Raw genomic sequence first — 27600 nt, 5'->3', positions numbered from 1 at the left:
TCACACCATCAATAGTAGTCAGTGGCTGGCTCTCTCTCGTTTTATTTTATTTACCCTTGAAACTGTCATGGGACTGGTCACCAGAGGCCCCATGTTTCCAAGACCAGAATCCCCTTTTCAGTCCTCAATTCCATTGGTCTTTGTGCAGCAAGTGCCTCTGTTGGCTTCTGTCCTGAAATTCTCTGTCCCGGAGTTTGGAGTCTGTGACAAGCTTCCATGCATTCTTTCTCCTTTGCTGCCTCTTCCCTTCCTTGTGAGGGGATGGTGCTGTACCTCAGTGCTCTGTCCTGTTCTCTTCTGGCTCACCCTGCCCCCTCTTCCATGTCTGGCTCCCTCATGGTCACGGGCACACACAGATTCTTTTGCCGCTGCCTCTCTTCTGTCAGCATTTAGTGGCTATAGTTTCGGTGTATCAATCTTGACAAAGGAATTTACACACTAAATATAGCTGCTTTTGAGTCGGATTTTAAGACTGTGCTTTCCCAGCCTCGAGCGAACGTCCTATTTCATTGAGTCTCAGACGGGTACTGTGAAATGTACTAGCGCCCTATACACTACTCAGGAGAAAACCCTGCCTGGCCAAACCAGGACACATTGCTAAGATGCCACAGATGGTAGGACTTACCCAGCTTTAAAGATCTTAAACTATTAAAAAATTGTGTATGTTACCATCAATGAACTATGATAGGTAACATTTGTTTAAGAGCCTGTGCTCAGCAGCGGCCCCTTCTCTGAAGAATTTTCTCTCTACGTTGTAATTATTTCTCTGAAGAAAGAAAGAACTTATTTAGGGTCTTTCCTCATAAAAATGATTACATATCTATTGTATGCTTCTTTGTTCTCTTTGCAGTCATTTTAAGCTGAAGATGTAACTCCAAATGGAGATTTCAGGTTTTTAGATTTACATGGGCAAGTGAAAATAAAGCATAATTTAGGGAGTTATTTTAGAAAGTAATTAGGTGATTAGAAGTGGACACTTGTGGTGTCTTCATTAAAAATGTTTTTAAGGATTCACAGACCTGTACCCCTGAAGCAAATACTACATTATATGTTAATAATAATTAAAAAAAAAAAAAACAAAAAATGTTTTTAAGGGAGCGCCCGTGTGACTCTGTTGTTTAGGTGTCTCTGTCCCGCTCAGGTCATGATCCCAAGATCCTGGGATGGAGCCCTGAGTCAGAGTCCCTGCTCAGTGGGAAGTCTGTTTCTCCCTCTTCCTCTGTCCCTCCCAGTCATCTGCACTCTCTCTCTCTCTGAAATAAATAAAATAGGATCTTAAAACATGTTTTTAGGAACTGTATGACATGAGGATATATACATTGCCTTCATTAAGTCAATACAAAATACAGATAATTTGGAAAAACTTCTGATATTTGATTAGATGTAGGTAGACTTTCTGACTTAAAAATTATTTTAGGAAAAAAAATAGAAGTCTAAAGAAAATTAAAATGACCTATAATGATATCACCTAAATGTTATGATAGTTTTATTGTTACTTAAAATTTTTGTGGATGAGATTCTTTTTTTTTTTTTAAAGATTTTATTTATTTATTTGATAGAGATTAAAAGTAGTCAGAGAGGCAAGTAGAGAGAGAGAGAGAGAGGAGGAAGCAGGCTCCCTGCTGAGCAGAGAGCCTGATGTGGGGTCGATCCCAGGACTCTGAGACCATGACCTGAGCCGAAGGCAGAGGCTTTAACCCACTGAGCCATCCTGGCGCCCCTGTGGATGAGATTCTTAATGGTGGCATAGTATTTCATTAACTGTGCCTTTATTTTTGGATATTTAAGTTACATGTCAGCTTTTGCTGCTGTAGGTAATATGACACTGAACAACCCCTGTAGACTGTAAGTTCCATGAGAGCAGGAATGTTGATGTTTGCTGCTGTGGTCCCGAACACTAACACACCATAGGCACCCCCTACACACTTTTGGAATGCTGTTGGGTAAATTTACTGTAAATCTTATTGCACACATTCTTCCTGACTCTGAATATACCTAGGGAGTAGAAAAGGGAAGCTAGGGAGATGATTTAATTGCTTATTTTGTAGTATTTTGGGAGATGTATTTGGAATATAGTGTCCCTCAATGCAAGCAGATGCATTTAATAACTACTTTTCATTCTTTTTTGTCTTGGGTTCTGTAAGGAGGAACCTTTAACCTCGGAGTGTCCATTGTCACTTCCTCATAACATAGAGATGAGAAAAGAGGGTATTTTGAGGCAAGACTGCTGCTCACACCAAGCTACTGTTATCTTCTAGAAATCTCTCTAAAGCCTTGCACTTTTTTTTTCATAAATCATGTTTAAAAACTCGTTTTCCATGGTCCATTCCCCTGCCCCACTTCTCATTTTATTTAATACAGCTTCATTTCCTTAGGTCTTTTCTTCTCAGCAAATATATGGCATCCTTCTCACCTTCTAAGATACACTCTCTTCTCTTTAGTTCAGGTCAGTTTCTCTCATCGAGTGTTGCCCTAAACAGCCCCTGAAGTCAGGGATCTTTTTCTTCTAGTCTTTGCCCTCCCTTTGGACTCCCTTCTGCATTGCGACCCGGTTGAAGCTTTTTCTGGCACACTTTTTTGGAAAGCAGATTACGTACACACGAGCATGTGTGAGGAAAGCTGTTAAAAATTAGGACTGATGATCTATTAGAGCAAGGAAGAGAGTCTGGATGCTACATTTGTGGTGGAGAAACCCAGGTTCACTTCTTAGTGGATTGGTATTGCAGAGGACATTCCTGCATCGGGTGAGAGGGAAGCCCCTTGGTGCAAAATTCCCGCATTCTCACTCCCCACTTGCATGAGTCTGGGCCATCAGGTGAGACCATCTCATTTTTTAGTTCTTCATTCAGCCGTCCATTTATCCGCCTTGCTATGCATATGCCTTCTCTGGTCCTGGTTTTTATTCTTGACCATATCGCTCCTACCTAGTGGTCCAGAGGGGGTGTGTGATGTGCTTTTACTGGTTTCATGAGTGATGTAAATGACAACTCGGACCTGTTTACCTTTCCCTTTCCTGAGCCTCTTGGTATCCTCTGTCATACTTCTCTCCTTTATGCCATATCCCCTTGACTGATTATTATTATTTTTTTTAGATTTCCTTTAGTGCTGTGTTTATGTGTTGAGAAGGAGAAGAGCATGGTATGGTGTGGGCAGATTTTTGCTCAGACAGAGTCTGAATGGATGCCACACACATGTCATGGTGGTTAGAAAAGAAAACCTAAAATGCTTTGCTTCTGCTATCAGATCACTCCACATGACCAGTAAAACGGTAGTATGTGTGTGCCTAGTGTGGCGCCCTCATTTTGCATGAATTTAGTGCTTTCAATCCCCATATTAACTCTGGGAGATCATTGTTTCTTGCCCATTTTGCACATGCAAAGTTGGGACTCAGAAATGGTAAGTAACATGCCAGCACATAGACATCTGATGACTGGCAGAGCTGGAGGTTGGACCCAGACTCTGACGCCAGCACTTACGGTTTTTCTAAGGTTCCATGTTGGCTTCTTTGCCTTTCGATGCGAGGAGAACTCTAGTGGGAGTCTTCTTTATTAATTGGAGTCTTCTTTATTAATTCTGGAGATTCCAAGATCTCTCTTGTGTAGTGCATTTTCCCAAAGAGCTCATGGTATTTTTATAGGCTTTTAAAGTAACCCCCCCCCCCAATATCCCCTTCTAGGGAAAAGACAGGTATTGACCTTCTTTTAATATTCAGAGCAGGTGTACCTGCAGAGGAAAAGTTATACACTCCATTCCAGGTTTGTGAAAATTCTAGGCACATGAAGTTGGTACCATGGACTTCCATCACTAGACTTTTTTGAGTTGTTCTCGATGATCATGGCTGGGCTTTGCTTCCCCCACACATCTCCTCTGGTTTCCCAGTGGCCCGGGAGGACATTGGAGAGGCAATTGTCCCTGGTCAGGAGTACAGGGTAGGGGTCAAGATGATTCCAAGAGCTGCTTAGGATCATTTATTAAAAAATGCTGGGGCTCCCATCCTAGAGAAGGGACAGCTAGGAGCTTCTGAAGTATTTACTGATATTGGAGAATTGGGTGGATTAAAAAAAGAATTCTTTGTTATGGTAAAATAACCCGTCCCATTTCAGGGACATTTGACATCTTTAGACAATTAATACTGCAACCTATCTTAGCAGCAACAGTTTATTTTCAGTGACAATAAAAGCCGTGACTTTTTTTGGCTTTTTTGGTTTGGAATTGGAAAGCGATATTACAGGAAGCTGGCATCTGCTGCTCAAGAGAGGGGAGTGCTCTCTGGGATGACCCACCTGAACAGCGGTAGCGCTCAGAAAGCAGCTGAAAGTTGACCGATGACTAGCATGGCTCCTCCGGAGACCGTCTTCTCACGATCAGCTCAGACATTCCATGTGGGGAGCTTCCTTTCCGGGGCTTTCCTGTGTGGAGCTCGAGGGCTATGTCAAGAGCAGGGGCCAAGAGGGCTGGCAGCTTCCTTAGTCCTCTTTCTGCTCTTCAGAGCATACCGCCAGATTGGTGTTGATGAGATTTTTCAAGGATTTCCGAGACCCGACTCTGCACTTCAGGCAGTGGCATATCTTGCAGCATTTCAGCATTTCGGACCCAGGAAATTTAAAAAGACTTTGAGCAGAAGGTCTAAAAATTGGGAAACAGTGTGTTCTCTGACAGCATGAATAATGGGTTGATTGTACCAACTCTCCTGCTCTCTTTGTCCTTTTCTGTTTACTCACTTAGAAACCCGATGTCCTGACCACTGGTGCCGGTAATCCAGTCGGAGACAAACTCAATGTTATGACATCAGGGCCCCGGGGTCCCCTTCTCGTTCAGGATGTGGTGTTCACCGATGAAATGGCTCACTTTGACCGGGAAAGAATCCCTGAGAGAGTCGTGCACGCCAAAGGAGCAGGTGAGAGCCATGTTTGTTTGTTGTGAAAGGATTGTTGCACAACACCTGGGTTAAAAATTCCTTCTCACAGGCTTGGAGCTCCTTTAATAGAAGTGGCAAATCTCCATTCCTGGAAGAAAGGGAAAAAAAAAATGTCCATCGGGAGAGGAGCTCGTAATTAAATGATGATTATTTCTCTGGATTGAACATGAGATATTAAATATTTTAGTAAAAATGACAGTGATCTTCCTTTTCTTCCCTCCTGCGCTTTTTTTTTCCATGTGCACTTTTGTGAAGAAATAAAAATATGAAAATGCAGAACACGGCATGCTGAAATCATAGCTAGATTTAGATGGTGCACTGACTGGATACATACTGGAGTGAACAGTGCAAAGTTGAGGATAATTGTGTTAGGGGATGGGTTTGTGGTGATTTTTCCTTTTTTGTCCAAAAGTTGTGTAAAACTTTTTATCTTGCTTTTATTGCAGAAACGCAACATAGGGTAATGTTTAAAAGAAAGCTGAAAACTCAGTTGGACAAAAAAGCTTGATAGAAAGAAAGAACACGTTTGTCTCCTAGCTCCTTGCTCTGACTCCCAGTTAGAACTTTCTAGTTTCTTTATTTTTTCCTTCCATCTTCTCCAGCTTTTTCTGTGTGGCTTTTCTATCAAGGCTTTGGTATGCTGTTCAGTTTGTAGTTTGGCCTGTGGTGTCTTCCTGAGTCTTTTATTGTTCTTTTCATTCCCTGTGTTTTCTCTTCTTCCCCCTGTTCTTCTCTTTCCCTCCCGGCTCCTCCCTGTGATTCCAGACCACCTCAGGCCCTGTGTCTTTGGCCAGTCTTGACCCACTACTTCTAGCCCCACTCATCTCTCCTTCTTCTTGGTTCCAGCTGCATAGCACTCAGTGTAGCACTGAGGGCTTTGCATTTTGCCTCCATCATTTTGTGTTTGGACATCTATCTCTCCTTTCTCCGGTCATCTTGGAAGCTCCCAGAAGGCCAGTGCTGCACCATCCATTTCTCATCTCCCAGATGCCCAATGAGGGCCTATCGAGTGGTCTGCAATGGTCTCATGATGAGGATTTCTGTGTCTTTCTCATTAGGGGCTTTTGGCTACTTCGAGGTCACTCATGACATTACCAGATACTCCAAAGCGAAGGTGTTTGAGCATATTGGAAAGAGGACTCCCATTGCTGTTCGATTCTCCACTGTCGGTAAGTCTGTCTGTCTGCGTGACTGGCATTGTGATCACTCAACCGTGTACCTTCTTCAGGGCATTTAGAACTACATTGCAAGGAAGGCATATTAGAAGATAGAAAAAAAACACTTCTCCAAATGATAGCCAGGTTTTACAGTAGAAAAATAAAATCTGAGACATGCCGAAAGTTCCTTTAAATTCTGTTTGTTTGAGGTCTTAGGAAATCACACCAGGCACAGGCCAGCACTGCAGTTCTGTGACATTTGGAAAGAATTTTCCTACAAGTGGTTGCCTCAGATGGAAACGTGGAGTGGGGCACTTACTCAGCAACCGCAATAGCTGCCCTTTATCAGGAATTAACTCTGTGCCATCTGTGATTAAGTGCTTTATAGACATTAGCTGTAATCTCATCTGTAGATCTACTTTGCAAGGTGGGGTTTATTCTATTTCAGAAGTGCAGTGATTTTTTTCAGTAGTGCTAGTATGAGTTAGATCTATCATGCCACCTCTCAACACCTGACAATGCACAATTAATGCTGTTTCTCTTCCGTCTGTGCATTTTTAAAATGCTGTGGATTCAAAAGTAAATGACATTAAGAATAAGAATCTATATTTTCACTCATTTTCTTAACCTTAACCTCACAATTTCCACTACTCACTGATTCTCCTTGTTTGCTAACTTAATCTTTATAAGTATTTTCTTAATTTTCATCTAAAATTTAATTACCTTTTAAACAAACCTATCTAATGTTAAATGGATAATCCTTTTAGCTTTTACAGTTACGTACTCTTTTATTACTCTCAATGAATTCTTTTGTTTAATTGGTAGACTTGGATTAGCTAGTAAGTGGTAGAAATAATAACCTAGGCACTTAACTACATGATTTCCCTTTTTATTTTTTTAAATTTTTATTTATTTATTTATTAAAAGATTTTATTTATTTATTTGACAGAGAAAGAGAGAGAGAGATCATAAGTAGGCAGAGAGGCAGGCAGAGGGGGGTGGGGGAAGCAGGCTCCCCTCCAAGCAGAGAGCCTGATGTGGGGCTCGATCCCAGGACCCTGAGATCATGACCTGAGCCGAGGGCAGAGGCTTAACCCACTGAGCCACCCAGGTGCCCCTGATTTCCCTTTTTAGAAGTAGATTGGAGAGGATAGATCCCAGTGTTTCTTCATTACTTTAGGTTTCTTGGATGGCAAGTACTCTGGCTTATCCTTCATTTTTCCCATTTGAATTTTCTAGCTGGAGAGTCAGGCTCAGCGGACACAGTTCGGGACCCTCGTGGGTTTGCTGTGAAATTTTACACAGAGGATGGTAATTGGGATCTTGTTGGAAATAACACCCCCATTTTCTTCATCAGGGATGCCATATTGGTAGGTGATAAACTATATTGTACTCCACAGATGTTTGATTTAAATTGATTTCAAACACTCTGTATTGACTGGCATTTAAAGAGAAGCCCTAGGAAAAGTAGGAGGAGAATTTGGGTTGGCTGGATTGCCTTTTTAAGCACATTTTTCTGTATTTAATAACTTTTTATAAAATCTAATAATGGTTACCTTTGGTCTTCAGTTTGGCATTTCAAGATTCACTGACTTCATGGGAATAGTCCAGTTTTCTTTGTAGAGCCTGGAAGATTAACAAAAAGAGGCACTTTGCCATGGAAACATGTAGAGGGTAAATTTCATTTTAGGGTTTGGCAGTGTAAAGTTCTAGGATTATCTTGTTCTGAGTTAGAATCTGCGGACCTAGTCATAGGCAATGTGTAATGTAAGATACCATAATTCCTATAAACTTAGTTTTGGGACTTTTTTCTCTTTTTCTGTTTAGTTTCCATCCTTTGTCCATAGTCAAAAGAGAAACCCTCAAACACACCTGAAGGATCCCGACATGGTCTGGGACTTCTGGAGCCTGCGCCCCGAGTCTCTTCATCAGGTGGGAACTCTTCTTTTTCACTCTGCTGTAATGTTTCACCTGAACATGTGGTTCTCCAGTGTTGGCTCTCTCATTGGACTTGATTTCTGACTTTCTCTTTGGGAGGCTTTTTCGGATTTCTTGGCCCCAAAGAGTTTTATGATGACTGATTTTGTTAATCTTCCCCCGTTCATAGACCTTAAGTTATGCTAGAAACATTATCAGTTGATATTTAGCAATATTAAGGATTAAAGTCTCTAGTACGAAGTAAAGCTCTTATAGTAGTGAAAGAAGGGAAGAGTGTTACCAAACGTATTTACTGTGAAAACAGATTTTGAATAATAAGTTAGGCTACTTTTCCAGATTTGTTTTTCCTTGTCTTCACTGAATTCTGAGCCATGAGGTTAATGATTGACATGTCATTCTGCTTTAAAATTCTTGTTATTTTGTGTAAATGATACAAATGATAACCTTTCCTATGGGAACTTGCTTAGTGAGTTCCATGGCATCTAGAGATTCTTGGAAAACTTAGGAATATCTTTAAAAAAATCTAGGATGTTTTGATTGAAACTGAGAAATGTTAGGCTTTATTTTCCTGTTCCTTTAGGTTTCCTTCCTGTTCAGTGATCGAGGGATTCCAGATGGACACAGGCACATGAACGGATACGGATCGCATACTTTTAAGCTGATCAATGCGAAGGGAGAGGCAGTTTATTGCAAATTCCATTATAAGGTACATGTTGCCTTTGGGGGAGATGGTACAAGGCTTCTACCACCCATGTTTCTTTACTCCTGAGGATTGGGCGAAGAACAAGGCCCCTTCTCGCCTTTCCCTTACCTCCACTCTGAAGACCGAGAGGTACTGGTCCAGGTGACTTGGACCAGGACTCCAATGTTGGCTCTGCCCAAGTGAGCAGATGCCCGCTGCCCAGTTAAGGGAACTGTGTGGGCTCTCTGTGGTCTCCTTTTTCCATGTGGCCGGAGGGTAGGAGTACTCAGCTACTACCGATGGTTAAGCTTTCTTCTCCTTCAGGACCCCAGGAGCAATGTGTAAATATTTGGGAAAATGCTCCTTTAATGCTGGTTCTCTGGCTTAATGTTCTGGTGCTGGCAGGTGAATATCCACTCTCCCTGAAGAGGGAAGACCTAAGGTTTTGGCTCCTCAAATGAGAGGAGATAGTATAGGCCTCCAGGCTATGTGAAAGATTTCTACCAGGTTTAGCCTAGCTTTCTAGACTTCTTTGTGGGCATTTAGAATCAAGCCTTAGCAGAGTAAAGCAAATTTTGCTGCTAGCTAGAGAGACTCGAGATTTCTGTGCTTTGTGTTTCCTAGCCCTGAGTCATTGTGCTGAACATAGACATCTTCTGTGGTCCCGGAGGGGACTATGGCAGAAACGGGGCCTTCCTTTCTCTAGTATCAACCTCACCATCACTTTCAGTCTGATGCTCTCTTTCCAGAAACATTTCTCCTAACTTTTTTTTTTAACTTATCCATCCATTTATTTAGCATTTATTGAGGGTGTATTATGAACAGGGCAAAAAAAAGTAAAATCAGTTACAAATGTAAAATAATAAAAATTGTTTTTTTCATTTCCTTTCATATAATCATATCAAATAAGTTACCTTTGGGGGAAGTTTTGAGAACATTTTAATTAATTGAAGTGTTTTAAAGAGCTCTCTCATAATGATCTTGGCATTTGTTACAATAAGTAATAGTCTCAGAGAACTCTAGAAGGTATTTTAAAAAGTATCTGGTTGCCTAAGAACATGTTTCCAAATACTACTGCTAAAATAAGCACAGAGCAGTCATGGACTTGGGACAAATATAGTCTCCTTAATGGTATCTATCCCAAGACCTGTTTCCTTCTGTCTTGTCTTAATCTTTATCTGAACAACTTATATAGGTATATGAAACAGGAAAACTGTCTCCCTTCTTTATACTTATAACTTGGATATATAAGCTTTGGCGGGTGACAGTTTTAAGCAACAGTTGTCCCATTATTGGCTTGTAGCTGCCAAAGGGAGCAGTGTTGTGTCACTGAGAGCAAGGGCTAAATGACTATGTCTGGGGCACCTATGTGGTGGTAGCTTTGCAGGCAGACCAGTTGTGAATTCAGATCTTCCCTTTTCTAGGTAATGCTGACCTGGTCATATTATTAAAAGGTCTCTGTGCTCCAGCTTTATCACTGGGAAATTGGGATAATAATAGTACCTGTCCATGACCCTGGAAGGATTGGATTGCTTATGGGCCTGTTGAGCAGAGGGCCCTGGGGTAGCCCAAGACCTACTTGGATAGTTCAATCTGGATTATTCTGACCTATGACTAGTCTTTTCTAAGCCCAAGGGATTCAGTTAAAATCAGAAAGGTATTGCAATATTATTGCTCAATTTAATGTATTAGCTCTCTGGATGATCTGCAGATGGTGACCTCCATTTTTAAATCTGGAAGGTGACTGTACTTCTGGTCCTCCTGTAGAAAGAAGGGTTCCAATCTTGCCACCAGCTAGAGAGACTCGAGATTTCTGTGGTAGAGATTCAGAGTTGACTTTGCTGAGGAAATCTTTCCATGCTTGGCTTGTGGGGATCTCTCAGAATAAGATACAGGAGAGAATCTGTTGAAAAGGCAGTATGGTGTGATAGTAGGAGCGTTAGTGAAAGTGACTAAGTTAGTTGGCTCTTCATGGCTTGCTTGGGAAGTCAGAATACTAATTTTGTCTGCTCGTAGGTAGAGAACTGGTTCAGAGTGGCTCTATTGAAGTTCTTTTCAGCTCTGTGAACTATGATCCTATGATTTCTGAAAAAAATAAAAGGAAGAGAGTAGGGGTGGAGGGTTTCTGGCTAGCACAATCTCAATAATTGATCTGAGCTATTACAAAACAGGAATTAAAAAATTACTTCCTGCAAAATATTTGCTTATTTTAAAAATATTTTTTTATTTTATTTTTTTCTGATTTGAAAAGTAACATGAGTGTAAAAATTCAAATAACCACTCTGGAAAACAGTTTTGAAATTTCTCAAGAAATTAAATGTAGAATTACCATGTGACCCGGCCACTGTATTTTGAGATAAATACTAAAAAAATCCACTGAACTGGACACTTTAAAATGGTTAAAGTGGTACATTTTATGTTGTGTGTATTTTATGCCAAAAATTTCTTGGCTTTTCTGAAGACAGTAGTACAACATTCCTTATATGGGTGAGAAATTGAAAATAAATTAAATGTTAATAGTTAAAAAAATTCAAATGATACAGGATACAGAAAGGGAAAGATAGGACTAATTTTAAATGTGAAATGTATATACAGATTCCCTGGGCATTTAAAAGAATCAGGATAACCAAATGGAATTTCTTTCTTATTGGTGAATTCCCATTTGTATCAGATTTGAACAAGGAAAATCCATTCTGAGTTGTGTTCCTTGTCATCCTTCAGTGCATAACTGATGAAAGTTCTATAAGTTTGCCAGGACATTTCAGTTTGAGCTGCTTTCTTTCATTCTGTAGACTGACCAGGGCATCAAAAACCTTTCTGTGGAAGACGCTGCAAGACTTTCTCAGGAAGATCCTGACTACAGCCTGCGGGATCTTTTCAATGCCATTGCCACGGGCAACTACCCCTCCTGGACATTTTACATCCAGGTCATGACTTTTAATCAGGCAGAAACCTTTCCATTTAATCCATTTGATCTTACCAAGGTGAGTATGTTAACAACTAAATTGTTTTCTTTCTTTCTTTTTTTAAAAAATATTTTATTTATTTATTTGACAGAGAAAGAGAGATCAAAGTAGGCAGAGAGGCAGGCAGAGAGATAGGGGGAAGCAGGCTCCCTGCTGAGCAGAGAGCCGGATGCAGGGCTAGATCCCAGGACCCTGAGGTCATGACCTGAGGTGAAGGCAGAGGCTTATACACTGAGCCACCCAGACGCCCCTCAATTGTTTTCTTTTTTAACTCTCTTTGTACCTAATTTTATAAATTCCAGTCAAGTCTTTGTAACAATAGAGAAGTTATGTACGAAATACAGTGCAGCCGCTTTGCAGTTTCCTGGCCTGTGCATCTCACTTCTAATTCCTTTTTGCTGAGTTCATTGAGTTCCTTGAAGTGGATTGATCTCTCATTATCAGCAGGGAATAGAGCTGGAAAAGCTGATGTCCTTTTGCCTGGGGAAGATGTCCATGTTTACTGTTTACGGTTGTGAAAGATGTAACCAGTGCACTCACCTGAAGTTCTTTTCACTTTACTAGATTAAAAATTATTTTCACTTATTATTGTTGGCTTCATTATATTAGAAAGTTGTTTTTTGTTGTTGTTAAGATTTTATTTATTTATTTGAGAGTGAGTAAGCAAGTGCGCATAAGACGGGTGAGGGTAAGGACATAGAGAGAGGGAGAAGTTGACTCCCTGCTGAGCAGGGAGCTTGATGTGGGTGGGGCTCAATCCCAGGATCCCGGGATCATGACCTGAGCCAAAGGCAGATGCTTAACCAACTTGAGCCACCCAGGCACCTCAAAAACTGGTATTTTTTAATAAGTATGTTAATTTCATTTAGTTGGTTGTTTGGTAATTGTGAATATGACATTTATTTTTAGATTTGGCCTCACCAGGACTATCCTCTTATCCCAGTTGGTAAACTGGTCTTAAACCGGAATCCAGTTAATTACTTTGCTGAGGTCGAACAGTTGGCATTTGACCCAAGCAACATGCCACCTGGCATTGAGCCCAGTCCTGACAAAATGCTTCAGGTAAGCTTGGTGGAGTGAGATCTTCTGAGACAGGCGTGCAGGTGTGTGCATGGGTGATTGTACGGATGCGTGTGCACACGCACATACATACGCTCTAATTTGGCATGACCTATATATAAAGAATTAACTAGAACATCACTTAAATGTTATTCAGTCTGGGTCCTTAGGTCCTGTGAGTCTGATGGAAGCATCCTGATGTTATAGTATTACAGAATAAAGCAAATTTCATAGTATGCTAAGACTTTGATATTTAGTCTTTTAATTGAAAAGAAGAGAAATGCCTCAGATATTTGTAGAGTAAAGCACTCTTCATTCAGTCTGTCATTGATGGGAGGAAATATCATTAACTGGTTAGTATAACTCGATTTATTTCCTCTCCCATGGTGATGCTTGAATTTTTCCATCTGTAAAAAGAGACTGGAGATGGTTTTTATGAACTGAACGTATGTCACCAGTGATTGAAGGCAGTGGGTTAATTTAGCTGTTTGTCTCAGTCATGTTTCTACGCATTCACTCTTTTTTCCATCATTCTCCATTAGGCTCTTCAAGAGTAGAAAGAGTGAAAAATACTTTTTTTGGGCCAGAAATCAGTAGGAAAATAATTGGCTTAATAATTATTGAGTAAATCAATCTCTTGTGTTTTTGGACTCTGACCATGAAGCAGAGGTGAAGGATTATTACCCAAGATCGGGCCACAGTGGCTGATGGCTACTTCTTATGTAAGCATCTGACTCTGGTTCAGGTGTCACTCTCCATGGAGACAAGCTAATATTCCATTATTTTTTTAAGATTTTGTTTTTATTTATTTGACAGAGAGAGCTCACAAGCAGGGGGAGTGGCAGGCAGAGGGAGAAACAGGCTTCCTGCTAAGCAGGGAGCTGGATATGGGGCTGGATCCCAGGACTCTGGGATTATGACCTGAGCCGAAGACTGTTGCCTAACCAACCCGAGCCACCCAGGTGCCCCTCCGTTATTATTATTATTTTTTAAATTTTTATTAACATATAATATAGTATTAGCCTCAGGGGTACAGGCCTGTGAATCGTCAGGCTTACAAACTTTACAGTATTATTTTTTTTTAATAGTAACTTTTCTGCTTTGACATTAGGAACATCTAAGGCTTTTAAAGAAAATAAGCTTCTCATTAGCTTTTAGTTCAGTTTAACTAACGTATAGATCTGTATCACACACACACATACACACACACACACACACACACATTTTTATTTATTTATTTATCTATTTATTTATTTGTTTTAGAGAGAGAGAGGGAGAGAGAGATAACCCACATGTGAGGGGAAGGAGCAGAGGGTGAGGGAGCGAGAATCTTCAGCAGGCTCCATTTCCCAGAGTGGAGCCTGATGTGGGGCTCGATCTCACAACCTCGAGATCATGATGTGAGCCAGAATCAAGAGTTGGATGCTTAACTGAGCCACTCAGGTGCCCCTTAACTAAAAGAAATTGAATACCTCTCTGCATATGATAGACTGCTGTGGCTGCGATAACATATAAAAACATAAGATAACTATAATATAAAGCAGAATGTCATGTGAGTTAGGAGAAATCTTGTCTGTTAGGAGGAGGATGACAAAGTTTCAAGAATGAGGTAGCATTTGAGATGGCTTTTAAAGAATGAGTAGGATTTCAGTTTTCAGCAGTGATAAAATGGGGCAGGAGAGAGGCCTGAGTACAGGTGGACCATGTTGAGTGTGTTTCAACTGTAAACAGTCACTTTTTCCTAGAGTGGAAGAAGTAAGATTGGGTGCATTGAGCATCAGTCAGAGGGGACTTCAGTGCTTGAGTAGAAGTTTGTACAATTGTCCCTTTCGGTTTTGAGAAATGTGATGTGTGCATATCGAGTAGAATCAGTCCAGTTGGTGAACGGGAGGTCAGGGCATAGAGAAGGAGAGCCAAGCAGCTCACAGAGCGCAGGAAGGAGCGCTGGTATGAAAGGAGTAAAGGAGGCCAAGCCCTGGGACCCTGCGCATCCAACTTGCCCTGCCTTGGGGTTGGAAGGGAGCTGAACCTGAAGGAGGTTACTGGGATTTGCCAAGGCATGAACTTATCATGGTAGAGCTTGTCAGGGTAGAACTTGTCAGGGTAAAGCTAAGCCTATATAACCCTGGTATTGAGGGAATAGGTTGAAGAACAAATATTATCCAAATTCTCTTCATGATCCAGGTCACCATGGCTCTCTGGGGCCACAGTGAGACATGGAGACAGTTAACAACACTGAGTCATACAGTTAGAAGACCTGAGAAGCATTGGGTGGAGGCCTCGGCCCAGGGCAAAGGACCACAGATCATATCCATGTTCTCTGCAACAACAAAAACCAAGCGTCTGAGACATTTCATTTGAAACTGTTGGGAAGAGGGTCCTGAGAAAAGATGATAAACTGAAATCATGCAATTCTATTAGTGAATTGAATTGTATGAATGAATCCTATAATTTCTGTCAGTATTAACTTGGCTGTGGCAAACATATTTTAAATTTATGTGCTGTCTTCTTGTTGGTTTTTTTTTTTTTTTTTTTTTTAAGTGTGTTTAAAAAGTGAAAGGGCTTTATTTAGTAGGTGTGGTCAAGATATCAGTCCCTGCGTGGCCTCCTGGTCTTCGCGAGCCTCCCGCAGCCGGGGGCCGCCGAGTACTTGGGCAGTTACCGGCGGGCGGGCGCAGCTCTCGGCCGGCAGCCGCAGCACATGCCCTCACGTGTGACTTTGAATCTGGTTTCTGCGGTTGGGAGCCATTTCTCACAGAAGATTCGCAATGGGAAATCATGAAAGGACTGGCCAGTGGAGAGAGCCACCTTCCTGGTGATGATCATACAGCAAACACAAGTCATGCTATAGGCTACAAACATGGAGCTCTGGTTTGTCTCGCTTGAAACTCTCCTGATCAACATCATAATTTGAGTTGAGTTTCTGAAAATAATACTGTTTTCATAACCAAAAAAAAAAAAAAAAAAAAAATCAGTCCCTGGCTCAGTTGTTTTAGAACATACGTCATTTAGCTGTGAGTTCCGACGCCAGGGAAGATGTGAGAAGCCATACGTACAGTGCGGAAGGACTGCTGGGCTTACTTAGCTGAAAGTGGGCAGCCAGGTGGGGGACTTTGAAATCACTCTGATGGGAACTAAAGAGCATCTGAGGGTGACAGTGGCTGTATGGTCATGAACAATGTTCTCCATTACCTTTCAACAAGATCATGTTATTAAACTTTAAAGTGTTACCCAAAGTGGTAAGCCAGATCGCAGTGGAAAGGACATGGATTCCAATCAGTGGAGTGCTAGCAAATGTATTTTACAATATGAATACATCCTTAAGAATGGGAAATAATATAAGGCAGGGCACTAATTTGTTATTTGAGGAGAAAAAAAAAGAGTTCTCTTCTGGAACAGGTGTGAAGATTCGTGGCTGTTTGGCTGTGTGACGGGGAAGATTAAGGACTGTTCAGTTCGGGAGAACTCAGGAGATTGAAACTTTGCTCTTTTGCGGGGCTCCGCAGGGTTTGGTGGTAACACTCTAGAGAGTGCTTCGTGCTTGATGTTTGAGAAGCAAGTGTGAAGACCATTCTGTTGTGTATGTGACCGCACACAGCGCCTGTTTCATTTTTAACTGTAGGGCCGCCTTTTTGCCTATCCTGATACTCACCGCCACCGCCTTGGACCCAACTATCTTCAGATACCTGTGAACTGTCCTTTCCGTGCTCGAGTGGCCAACTACCAGCGTGACGGCCCCATGTGCATGCTGGACAATCAGGGTAGGCCTCAGATGTCTGGGAGACGGGGTGGGGAGCCTTAGGGTGCCGCTGAGCAGAGGGTGGGGGAGGCCCTGCCAGGCCCATGGTCTTCGGGCTCCTCCTCTGCGAAGACGACCAAGGGAACCTTCTACTCCCTGAAGCAAGGATGGTTTAAACTGCCCGAAGACTCTGTATTTTTTACCTGTTTGATATGTTTAATCAAGAGTTCCCATCTCAGATTTTCCTTGCCGTCCATCAGATCATGGATGGTGGGAGAAAGGTCTTTCATGGCTGTTGAAGAGTAGCATTCAGCTTTAGGGGTTAGGTTTCAAAGACTTTTCACAAAGTGGACAGTTCCTTATCACTCTTGGATCACTAGGACTTAAGACTTTTGGAAGTGCAAAGGCAAGAGATCCTGTTTCTTGTTTTCCGTTGTAATTGGCTGGGGCCAAAGAGGAAGAAACGTAGGTGGGGTTTTGAGGGCATGGGGCAGGTTAGAATAAAGGAGACAGAGTAAATCAAGGAATTCTCCCTCACTTTTTTTTTTTTTTTTTTCAAAGTGGATATAGTTGAATTCATGTAAATCAAATGGTGAGATGAGATGCTACTGCATTTTGTTCTTTGGAGCCCATTCATAAAATTTATGATTTTTTTCTGTTAACTACTCTCTTTGGTGCCCATGTACAAACAGCCTCTATTTTTTATTACTTGTTCTAATTAGAGAATGTTTGATTAATGTTTTTTCCTTTTAATGCTCTCTAGTTTAATATCGATCTTAATTTTCTTTCCCCCCCCCATTTAGGGCACATTTGTTTTAGTAATAGCCTGCTTACAGTGATCCCTTCAGAAAATGTACTAATGATTTATATTTATAGCCATAGATGTCTGTATTCAAACAATGTTTGCTTTTCTCTGATACAAATAATACATTGTGCCCTAGAGAAAATTTGGAGAAGAGAAGGGGAGAATAAACCCACTTACAGCCCCAACACTCAGAGGCCATAACTGTTGCCTTTTGCTTTATTTCCTGCCAGTTTTCTCTGGGACTATTTTTCAGAGACTTAAGATTATTTTGTTTATATGATTTTGTGCTTTGCTTTTGTTACCATTTTGACTAAGCCTTTTTATGTATTTAATGAGTTTACTTGTTCACTAACTGATTACATCAGGGATTTGCAGTACTTCTCCCTGAGGTTTGCAGAGCTCAGGGGATGTGCTGTTGCCCAAAGTAACTGATATTTCCTGTGTCGGTCTTCCACAGTTTTACTCTAAAGTGATTTCTTCCTTTCATATTCTGCAGTCCTTTCATTCCCGAGATTGGCTGTATTGGAGAGGTTCATGTATATTCTGGAACTTCATTAATAAGTACTTGCTTCACGTTTATCCTTCTTGTTCACCATTATAGTGGCATATGTGTGAAAAAAACTATTCAGAGATACATTGTGACACACCCTTTGCCTACTTTTAAAAGCCAACCATTTGGGTTGTGCTCTTGAAGTTTAATGACAGAGCTTAATTGTTCCCAGTAGTCAGTGACTTGAAGACAACTCCCACTTTGAGGAAAGGTCAGAACTCATTTGGAGGTAGAATTTAAAAATTACTCAAATTGGCACATTTCAAAAAGTTAATTCTTAGTGTGGAAGACCATTGTGGTGGCTGGTTGTTGGAGCACTTTGCCTTCCAGATAGGTAACGCTGACCTGGAATGAATCTCCAGGGCTAATGATCAGGCCCCATAATAGTATGGGGCCTTCCTTCTTCCTACATGCCCTTGATGCCTTGATGGGTGTGATCTGTAGGCACCTTGATTATCCACTCTGCATAATCTGTCCTGGCAGTGAGCTGGTTAAAATTCCAACCTCAGACTGGTTTGTTCAAAACACTCAAGAGGTTTCTAGGCCACTCCTGCTTAGGCAGCATGTGCTCAGGCAATTCAACCTTCAGCCAACATCAGCTGAAGCAGTTAGGAAAATAAATATGCCAGAATTTAAAAAAAAAAAGGCCTTTTAATTTATTCCAGAAGTCAGAAAATATGTTTTGATTGCATTTGTCATAACTTCTTCTGTAAGTCCAGATAAATGAGTGCAGCCATACTAGAAATATCAAATTAAAGGACTAAAGTCCTTTTTTATTTACTTGTGGAAGGACGTGAAAGTGAAGCTAGAATTGAATAAAGTCGTAGTCAATAAAGGAAAGATATTCTGAGAATCTTAATAACCTTGAAGAAATAGTGAGATAGAGTTCTGTAATAGGAGTGTAGTCTGTGCTGGAATGGAAGAGAGCAGACAGATCCCAGATCCCAGCTCTAGCACTAACCACCACATGACCATGCCCAGGCAGTTAGCATCTCAGGGCTCGGTTTATCCGTGTCTGTATATTGAAGGAGCAGAGCTAGAACGTTCAGTTGCTCCCCAAGATTCTGTGATTCAGTGTTTGAATTGAGCCCAATCCCAAATGAAATGCTCAGATTTGAAATGTATCTTTGGGTCTCATCTTCTGTGGGGGCCAAATCAAACCTGTATAAATGTATTTGTACCAGTAAGCAGCGAAAGATTTTCAAGATCAGATCACTTGAAGTATTCAAGAAAACTTAAGATCTCTTCATTAAAACTCAGAGTGAGACTGCCCATGAGAGCATTTGGAAGGTGGCATTATTCTCTAGGAATCTGAGTCCTGCCTATAGCTAAATAGGAGATGTTAAAAATGGCATGTGCGTGCATATGGATTGTATGTGTAAACGCATGCATGTGTGTCGGGATATGATATACATGTAGATGTGATCGCCACTTGAATTATATCTTACTACATTGACTGCTTGTAGACTTAATTCATTCTTTACCTCCCCAAGTGAATCTGTATGCTTTTCTTTTGAAGGTGGTGCTCCAAATTACTACCCCAATAGTTTTAGTGCTCCAGAACAGCAGCCTTCTGCCCTGGAACATAGCAGCCAGTGCTCTCCAGACGTGCAGCGCTTCAACAGTGCCAACGAAGATAACGTCACTCAGGTAAGAGAGAATCGCAAGCAGACTCCACACTGAGCACAGAGCCCGATGTGGGGCTTGATCTCACAACCCTGAGATCATGACCTGAGCCGAAATCCAGAGGCAGACGCTTAACTGATTGAGCCACCCAGGCTGCCCCAATTTTCCCCTCTTAAGGTGTCTAATATGTCTTAAATTGAATTCACAGAAGACATCTCTAATCATAAGACAGTGCCTTTATTAGATGGAGTTGAAGTGTTGTGTTTCTGTGCTCTTTCAGTATAAGGTATGGAGACTTCTTTCGGTTCCCCCAAATTTTGTTGAAGGTATTATAGGTAGGGCCACTGGGAAAGCAGTGACGCATGGAAATGCAAGAAATGTGTAAATAAAGCTTAAGTAAAACCGCTTCTGAGAAGCCAGGCAGGACAGCCTAGATTTAAGGGACTAGAACAGGATTCACAGTAGCACTAGGAGCCTCCATAGCAAGAGTGTGGCTGTGTCCACTGGAGGGCGCACTGGTCACCAGCACTGTTCTGGGAACGGAACCACTCTCCACCTGTCGGCTTCTATTTTTCAGTACCAGTTGCTTATTCTTACCGTGTCCTCCTGACTTCCTCCTCGCTTCCTCATAGCTTCTGTTTTAACATTGCTGTGGCTTTGCTGTGACCTTGGCCTAACTCTTCTCTATGGCTTCTTTTTCCATATATTACTTTTTTGGGGGACCTTTTTTCACTGTCTCTCTCTCTCTCAGTACTTCCTTGTTAGATTCTAGAGAGAGGGAATCGAATTGATTTGACTGATGTTTTCACTCTAGGCTGCATCATTGACCTTTGACCAGCCTGTGGCTACCCGCCCAGGTCAAGTGCCCACCCTCTTTCTGATCACCAATAGCTGTCCGAGTGAGGTTCTCTCCGTGGGTGCACTGAAAGAGACCCTGTCACTTTAAAGAGGAGCCTCCTCATTAATGTGTCCAGTACAACTTAGACCCCACACAAGAGAAAAAGGAGATTTAAAAGTCCTGTTGTCCTAGAGCTCGGTTTGGGTGGTTGGTGTTAAACTTATTATTTAAATTAGAATAGGAACTGTATTTACTTTTTCAATTTATAAATGTGGGTTCTAAGTAAAAGATATTTAAATACATGAATTAATTCACCGTGAAGACATCTTTATTTCAAAGGGATGCTTGCATAGTAGGATATAAACCAGATTTAGATGAAATGAAGCATCTTCTAAAAGCCTTTTGTAGTTACTGCATTATTTTTAGTGATGCTGATGATACCAATATTGTACTACAGTCCCTACCTTTCAAAGAATTTTGCCTGCATGAGGCTTGCTCTGGTGTTAAACTAGCTAATACTACCTCTGAAAAAATTAATTTAGATAATATATAGCTTAAAGAGTGAGAGAACATATATGCAGTTTATCTAACTAACGACCCATGTCCAGAATATGTAATGAACTCCTACAGAGCAATGAGAAAAAGACCAAAGAATAGAAGATAGGCAGAGACTTGAGTAGGCACTTCACAGAAGACAATTTCCAAATGACTGAAAAACATACAGGAAAGTGGTTTATCTCTATAGTTAGCAGGGATGTACAAAATGAAACCACAAAGAGATAGCACTACCTAGGCACCAGAGTGGCTAGAATTAGGACTGGCCACGCCAAGTGTTGAGAGAATGAGAAACAACCCTCTCTTTCCTGTGAGTGCAAATTAGTTTAGCTGTTTTGGGAAGCTGTGTCTCAGTATCCAATCAAGCTAAACACGTGTGTGTCTTTTGACCCTGGTAAAGTACACTGTTATGTAGGAACCCAATAGAAATGAAGACATGTGAGCACCGGAACACATGTGCAAGACTGTTCCTGTTATGCAGATGTTCAGCGAGAGCTTAGATAAGCACATTTGCCAGAACACATTGAAAATATGAGAAGTCAAAAGAATTGCATTTGGGGATGCAGTTGGAGAAAGGGGGATAATGATCGGGAGGAGGGTCTGGTGGGGAGATTTCTGAGGTGTAAGTGATGTTCCTTCTTTATCTGGGTGGTGGTTGCGTAGTATGTTCACTGGGAAATCATTGAACCCGCACTTAGGGTTGGTGCCCTTTACTGTAGGGCTGTAACACTTAAATTAAAAAGCTTACGGAAGAAGAAAAATCATTCTCTCAATTTGCGTATGCTAGTAAAAATATCATGTTTCCTTTGAAAAGAATTTGGTCCTGCGATCAAAGTTCTATGGTTAGGTGTTGGAGCTGATAAAACCGTTTAGAATCTTTATCGGGTCAATGAAATTGAACAGCTGTCCTGTGTGTGGAGTCCATGCCCCTCTGCATTGAGCTGCTGAGCTGTGTGTACAGATGGTGGTTGCTAGCCAGGTGTAAGGCTGTGCAGACCAGAGCTCCCTAGAGACTTCCCCAGTTCGACTTCCAAGTCCCGCCTGCCTTTTGCCCGAGCAGCGTGACTGCGGAAGCCAGGCTCAGATGGGTAAGGAGAACGTACTACTTCTGTTGCAGCCACCGGCTGAACTGTCCACCTGCTGAGGGAGGGGCCCTCTTTCTCTCTGTGTGTGTACATGTGCTTTTTTATTACTCTCTTGGAGCTAGATTAACCAGATCTCTGGGAGAGCAAGTATTTTATGTGAGTTTTATTGAGTGGTGTGTTGATAAATATTAACAGTTGTGTACAGGGGGCAAAGCCCTGGTTTATAGTGTTTGTCAGTTTTCCTTTTTTTTTTTTAAGATTTAATTTATCTGAGAGAGAGAGAGCGAGAGCGTGCACAAGCAGGGAGAGGGGCAGAGGGAGAGGCAGAAGCAGACTCCTTGCTGAGCAAGGAGCCTGGGAAAGCCTCTGTCCCAGAACCCTTGAGATCATAACCTGAGCTAAAGGCAGCAGCTTAACGAACTGAGCCACCCAGATACCCGACAGTGTTTGTCAATCTTCTTGGTGACAATATTCCCTAGAGCTGATTCCAAGCTAGGAACATGGCATCGCTATATCTGTGGCATTGGGACATGAGGTTCAGTATCACACTATTTTGTTCTATTTCTACCGTAGTAATACAGTAGACACAAATAATCTCAGGAACATAGGTAATAGTGTATTAGTTGGGAGAGCATACATTTTGAAGGTTTATTATTTTTGTTTATAATGTAGTTTAACTGTAAGTATGTAAATTATACATATACATATAATTGAGTTTTTAATAACAACTGTGTTTTAACAACTCACAAAATTCTTAAAAAGATAACAATCCGCTCTCATAAGCAGGTGGGCTCCAGCACACCACTGAAACTGCAGGACCAATTTCATTTTAGTTTGATGATAGATTGATGGAACATAGGAGGCCACACTTCTGTTTGTCATACATGGACATGCTAGATTAAAAAATAAAAAGAAAAGTAGTTGAGCTAACAAACAAAATTAAATCTCTGGGTTCTAGAAATGAAAAAGGAATCATAATAGTGCATGAACATCAAAGGTATATATATCATGGTGGGTAACCAGATTTGATTTACATCTTTATCAAGATTTTATGACTCCAAGGGGCTTGGAGTTTAGGCTGCAGACTCCCTGTGTGGCAGAAAGCTAGAACTGGCCTCTTGACCTGTGACATAATGATGAGAGTCAGGAACCGGCACTCCATGGGAAAAACTACCCACAAGACTGAGGCTACAGCTTGCCAGCCTGTGGGCTCTAGACTTCCTGAGAAACTGGGCATCCCTTCCTCTACTCTCCTCCTCTTAGGTGAGGTCTCTGCAGTGTTGTTCCACTTAGAACCACCTAGAAGTCCTGACCTGAGAAGCAATGAGTCAGCGAACCCTTTAGGCCCCTTTGCAGAAATGGTGAAAAAAATCACAAGACCCCTTAACAATTTGGATGCAGGTGATGGTTTTGTAGAAGATAACTCCTGTTGGAGATGAGTCCCAGGGAAGAATTATAATACGAGTGGGGAAATCCAGTGCCCTGAGAGATTGCACGTACCATAGGTGGAAGAATCATGTACATGATAGAATAATATAAAAGGACTTTAAAATAAGCATGTATACTGTATTCAAGGAGATAGAGACTGGGATATGATCCACAAGATAAAAATAAGATATGGAAAAACAAAAATGAATAGATTTAAGAAAGAACCAAATAGATGTTTTTAGAAACAAAAAGTACAATCTTTTGAATAAAAATTTAATGGACTAAAGTATCTCAGTGGATGGTTAAGCAGTGTATTAGATACAGCTGAAGAGCGAATTAGTGAATTGGGGGATAGATCTGAGAAAATCCCCATAATGCAGTACTGTGATTGGATTGTGGTCATGTCCGAAGTTTGATTTTTTTAGTTTTTTATTTTTATTTTTTTAAGATTTTACTTATTTGACACAGAGAGAGATCACAAGTAGGCAGAGCAGCAGACAGAGAGAGGGGGAAGCAGGCTCCCCACTGAGCAGAGAGCCAGCCCAATGCAGGGCTTGATCCCAGGACCCTGAGATCATGACCCTAGCTGAAGGCAGAGGCCCAACCCACTCAGCCACCCAGGCACCCCCAAAGTTTGATTTTTTAAACCTTGGTTTCAAGTGTAAACTTTGTTCACATTTTTAAAAAATGTTTTTATGGCTTTGTATTTGATAACACACTTAGAAAAGCTATGAACATTTTGACATTGTATGAATTTGATACTTTGGATAATTGGGTATTTTTGGACTTTATAAACATTAGTAGAATAGGATATAAGATGGTGCCTGGTATATTATAGGGACTTTATAAATAAATAGTGGTTGAATGAGGGGCGCCTGTGTGGCTCGGTGGGTTAAGGCCTCTGCCTTCGGCTCAGGTCAGAATCCCAGTGTCCTGGGATCGAGCCCCGCATCGGGCTGTCTGCTCCGCAGAAAGCCTGCTTCCTCCTCTCTCTCTCTGCCTGCCTCTCTGCCTACTTGTGATCTCTGTCTGTCAAATAAATAAATAAAATCTTTAAAAAAAAAAATAGTGGTTGAATGAATGAATGAATGACATGTTAGAATAAAAATCATAGCTGTTACTTAGAAATGGTTGATTTCAGAAGTGAGCAAAGCCCTTAGGACTCATCTACCTTACTTCTAATTTGCTATTTCTAATTTTAATTGATTGATATTCACGTTAGAGGCAAGCTTAATTGTACAGAGTTTCACTATTCACATGTGCCTTCTCCAAGAAAGTTTGGCTTCTGAAAAACTAAGGTATATATTAATGAATTAGGGTTTCTTCCTCTATGGTTCTGGATAAATTGAACAAAGGTTGTATCATGCTAAGTTTCCATTGATGACGGCTTGCCAGCTCTGGACATGTCTGTAGCGAGACGTGGTGGGATTCTTAATTGTAGGCTCTACTGTGTCTTTAGCTTGTAAGAGACATCTAAACACTGACTGCAAAGGACATTACTCCAAGAAACAGTTATGAGAGCTGTTGTCAACTGAATTCTCCCTGTTCCACAAAACAAAAAGTGAGGAACTCCATACAAATGACAGTTTTCGCTAGAATTATAACTTATCCTTCAATTCTAAACACTTTCTTATTACACCAATGAGAAGTTATTTTTTCATTTCAAAGGTGGCACATTGGGTGAGTTTTGTTCACAACAGACTGGTTATTTGAGTCTCTGCATCGTGCATTTTCCCTGCACAGGTGCGGACGTTCTACACGAAGGTGCTGAATGAGGAGGAGAGGAAACGCCTGTGCAAGAACATTGCGAGCCACCTGAAGGATGCACAGCTTTTCATCCAGAAGAAAGCGGTGAGTGATACTTCAGCCGGCGGGTGACATCTGCTGGCCAGAGGAGAGAGTGCAGCTGTGTGAGAGAACCCTTAAGTGAATGTTGCTTCTGTTCTGCTTGAGCTAATTGGACTTAAAAAAAAAATTAGCACTAATCTCCAGCCCACCTCCGATTTTTTGCTCTGCATGTTTTTTTCTTTAGGGAATGTGGCATAGCCTCTGATCCTTCAGTTTTTTGTCCAGTGTGTAATAATTGAGTTGAATTCAGGGTGAATTCTGTCCTACGCTCTTCATAGACTGCCACCAAGTTCTGTGCCAGAGTCAGGTGCAATATAAAAATGTGGGTCCTGCCCCAATTTTGCTTCAACTTTAGATGATAAGAAATACGGATTGCTTTTTTTGTGTGTGTGTTGCGAAGCCTATCTAACCACTTGATATCATGACACCTGACCCTCCTTCAGAAGCAGCTAGAAACTTGGACTGCCTCTGGGGAGCAGTGAGTCACTGCCACATCAGGCTGAACTCCTGAGCAGAGGGGCCAGGGTATTTCTGATGGCAGCTCACTGTGCTGCGTGGAGCCTTCCTGCTCACAGTTTTTGGGGCCTGCCACAGGAGTAAGCTTCTTGGAAGTTGAGACAACCCTGCAGTTGCCTTCTGTCTTGGTCGCTGCTTCTCTGTTCAAAGGGACAGCTGGACCGGCATCTCTCTGGGATGTGTTCAAAGGCCTGGAGACAAGTACCAGCAGGCTGGGCACTTTCTCTGTAGGCAACGTTCTGTGTCTTTAACTGTCTCTCACAAGTGCGTGTCTAAAAATAACCTTTTAAACTGCGGAGATACTATTTACGTGTTTCCCTCTGCAGCCAGAGGGAAAGCTGGACGCTTGTTCTCTGAGGTAGGCGGGGGTGGGTTTTATCTCACTGTTGAGAACGAGTGGGACAGTGTGGAAGTAGCAGAACTGGCCTTGAACCCTTGGTCTTCTTCTCTTGCCTGTGCTGAACTGTAAGGCTTCCTGGGGGTTCACAGTGCCGCCCTCCTGCTGTCCGCTCAGGATCAGCCCGTGGTTGGGAACTCCTGCTCGAAGTATGTGGAGTTGCCCAGCACGGGCCACCGTCTTTGTACACCTCACTTTAAAGTCAGGCGGTGTCTGGGCCCATCTCGTTCTACAAATCACTGTGACTTGTTGAGTCACCCTGAGGCCGGCTCCTTATGGGCAGCAAGTGCCACTCACCTCGTTCTCTGAGGTAGGTTTCATTATGTCACTCGTTTTGTGGGGAGTGGACACTGACGCTCAGAGGAATGACTTCTCCAAGGTTGCTCAGCCGGTCTGTGCCAGGGTTTCCCCGAATCCTCTCAGTCTTACTCTGTGGTGTCATACGCTGCATTGCTGTGCCTTCCTTCCTCCCCTACAGGGTAAACACTGTGCCACGCGTGCCGGAGGCCAGCCTAAGAGGGGGCTAGGGGCAGTTTACATTTTTGTCGTTTGGTTTTAGGTCAAGAACTTCAGTGATGTCCATCCTGACTATGGAGCACGCATCCAGGCTCTTTTGGACGAATACAATGCTCAGAAACCCAAGGTGAGCCCAGAGCAGCCCGGCGGGGGTAAAGGAAGGGTGTCCTGGATCAGACTGGGTTAGAAAGTTTGGTTTCCTTAGTGATGATTCTTCCAGGGACAACTGTTAGATTTTCCAAGGTGTTCAGACACTCCCTTGCCAGGTAAAGAACTCACCTGCACAGCACACCCTCTTTGCTTTAGCTCCGGACCACATAAGGTCATGTAGGTAAATGCAGTTCCCAATGGTTATTATCTTGATGTGAGCACAAATTAAAGCCAAGAAGAACACCAGGCTGCTGCTGCTGAGCGAGTTAATTAACCTGCTGGTCTTGTTCTTTTAAAACAGAATGCAATTCACACCTTTATGCAGCATGGGTCCCACCTGGCGGCAAGGGAGAAAGCCAACCTGTGAGTCGGGGCCCCGGGCCTGCCCCAAGTTGCTCTCCATCTGAGAAGCAAACCATGGTGTTCACACACCTACCCACTCTTTGCCAGATAGAAGATTCTCCTGGGCTAGTTGCACAATCGCAAGCCATGTCTTTCAAATAATAATCCAGGTTTCTATCGCAAATAACGTAGCAGTGGCGTTTAGCGCTATTTCCCTGGGGGGGAATAAGGGTAGGGCTTAATAGTGGTAAAAAAGAAAACGTACTTGCTTTTGACAGTTGATTGGATTATTCACTTAAAATGACTAGAATGACAGTTTCTGGCAGAAATATGATTTTATTTGATGAGAAGAAAATCTTGGGCGCCTGGGTGGCTCAGTGGGTTAAGCCGCTGCCTTCGGCTCAGGTCATGATCTCAGAGTCCTGGGATCGAGTCCCGCATCGGGCTCTCTGCTTAGCAGAGAGCCTGCTTCCCTCTCTCTCTCT

The 27600-nt window shown here is 42.0% G+C and overlaps 1 protein-coding gene across 1 annotated transcript in view; it reads left to right on the top strand.

The window, feature by feature from the left end:
* Positions 1–27430, top strand: part of CAT (catalase) — a 38295-nt gene extending 10865 nt beyond the window's left edge. Inside the window, exons 2-13 of the mRNA XM_059405958.1 lie at positions 4726–4897; positions 5977–6087; positions 7315–7445; positions 7903–8007; positions 8594–8719; positions 11488–11679; positions 12571–12723; positions 16343–16481; positions 19334–19464; positions 25090–25197; positions 26667–26750; positions 27075–27430. Of these exons, the coding sequence (XP_059261941.1) occupies positions 4726–4897; positions 5977–6087; positions 7315–7445; positions 7903–8007; positions 8594–8719; positions 11488–11679; positions 12571–12723; positions 16343–16481; positions 19334–19464; positions 25090–25197; positions 26667–26750; positions 27075–27140 (1518 nt within the window). The 3' untranslated portion in view covers positions 27141–27430. The remainder of the gene's footprint in view (positions 1–4725; positions 4898–5976; positions 6088–7314; positions 7446–7902; positions 8008–8593; positions 8720–11487; positions 11680–12570; positions 12724–16342; positions 16482–19333; positions 19465–25089; positions 25198–26666; positions 26751–27074) is intronic.
* Positions 27431–27600: the final 170 nt, after the last annotated feature.

This window comes from Mustela nigripes, chromosome 1 (genome assembly GCF_022355385.1).
Source record: "Mustela nigripes isolate SB6536 chromosome 1, MUSNIG.SB6536, whole genome shotgun sequence".
In the NCBI taxonomy this organism is placed as follows: Eukaryota; Metazoa; Chordata; class Mammalia; order Carnivora; family Mustelidae; genus Mustela; species Mustela nigripes.
This window is presented reverse-complemented; position numbering and strand designations above follow the sequence as displayed.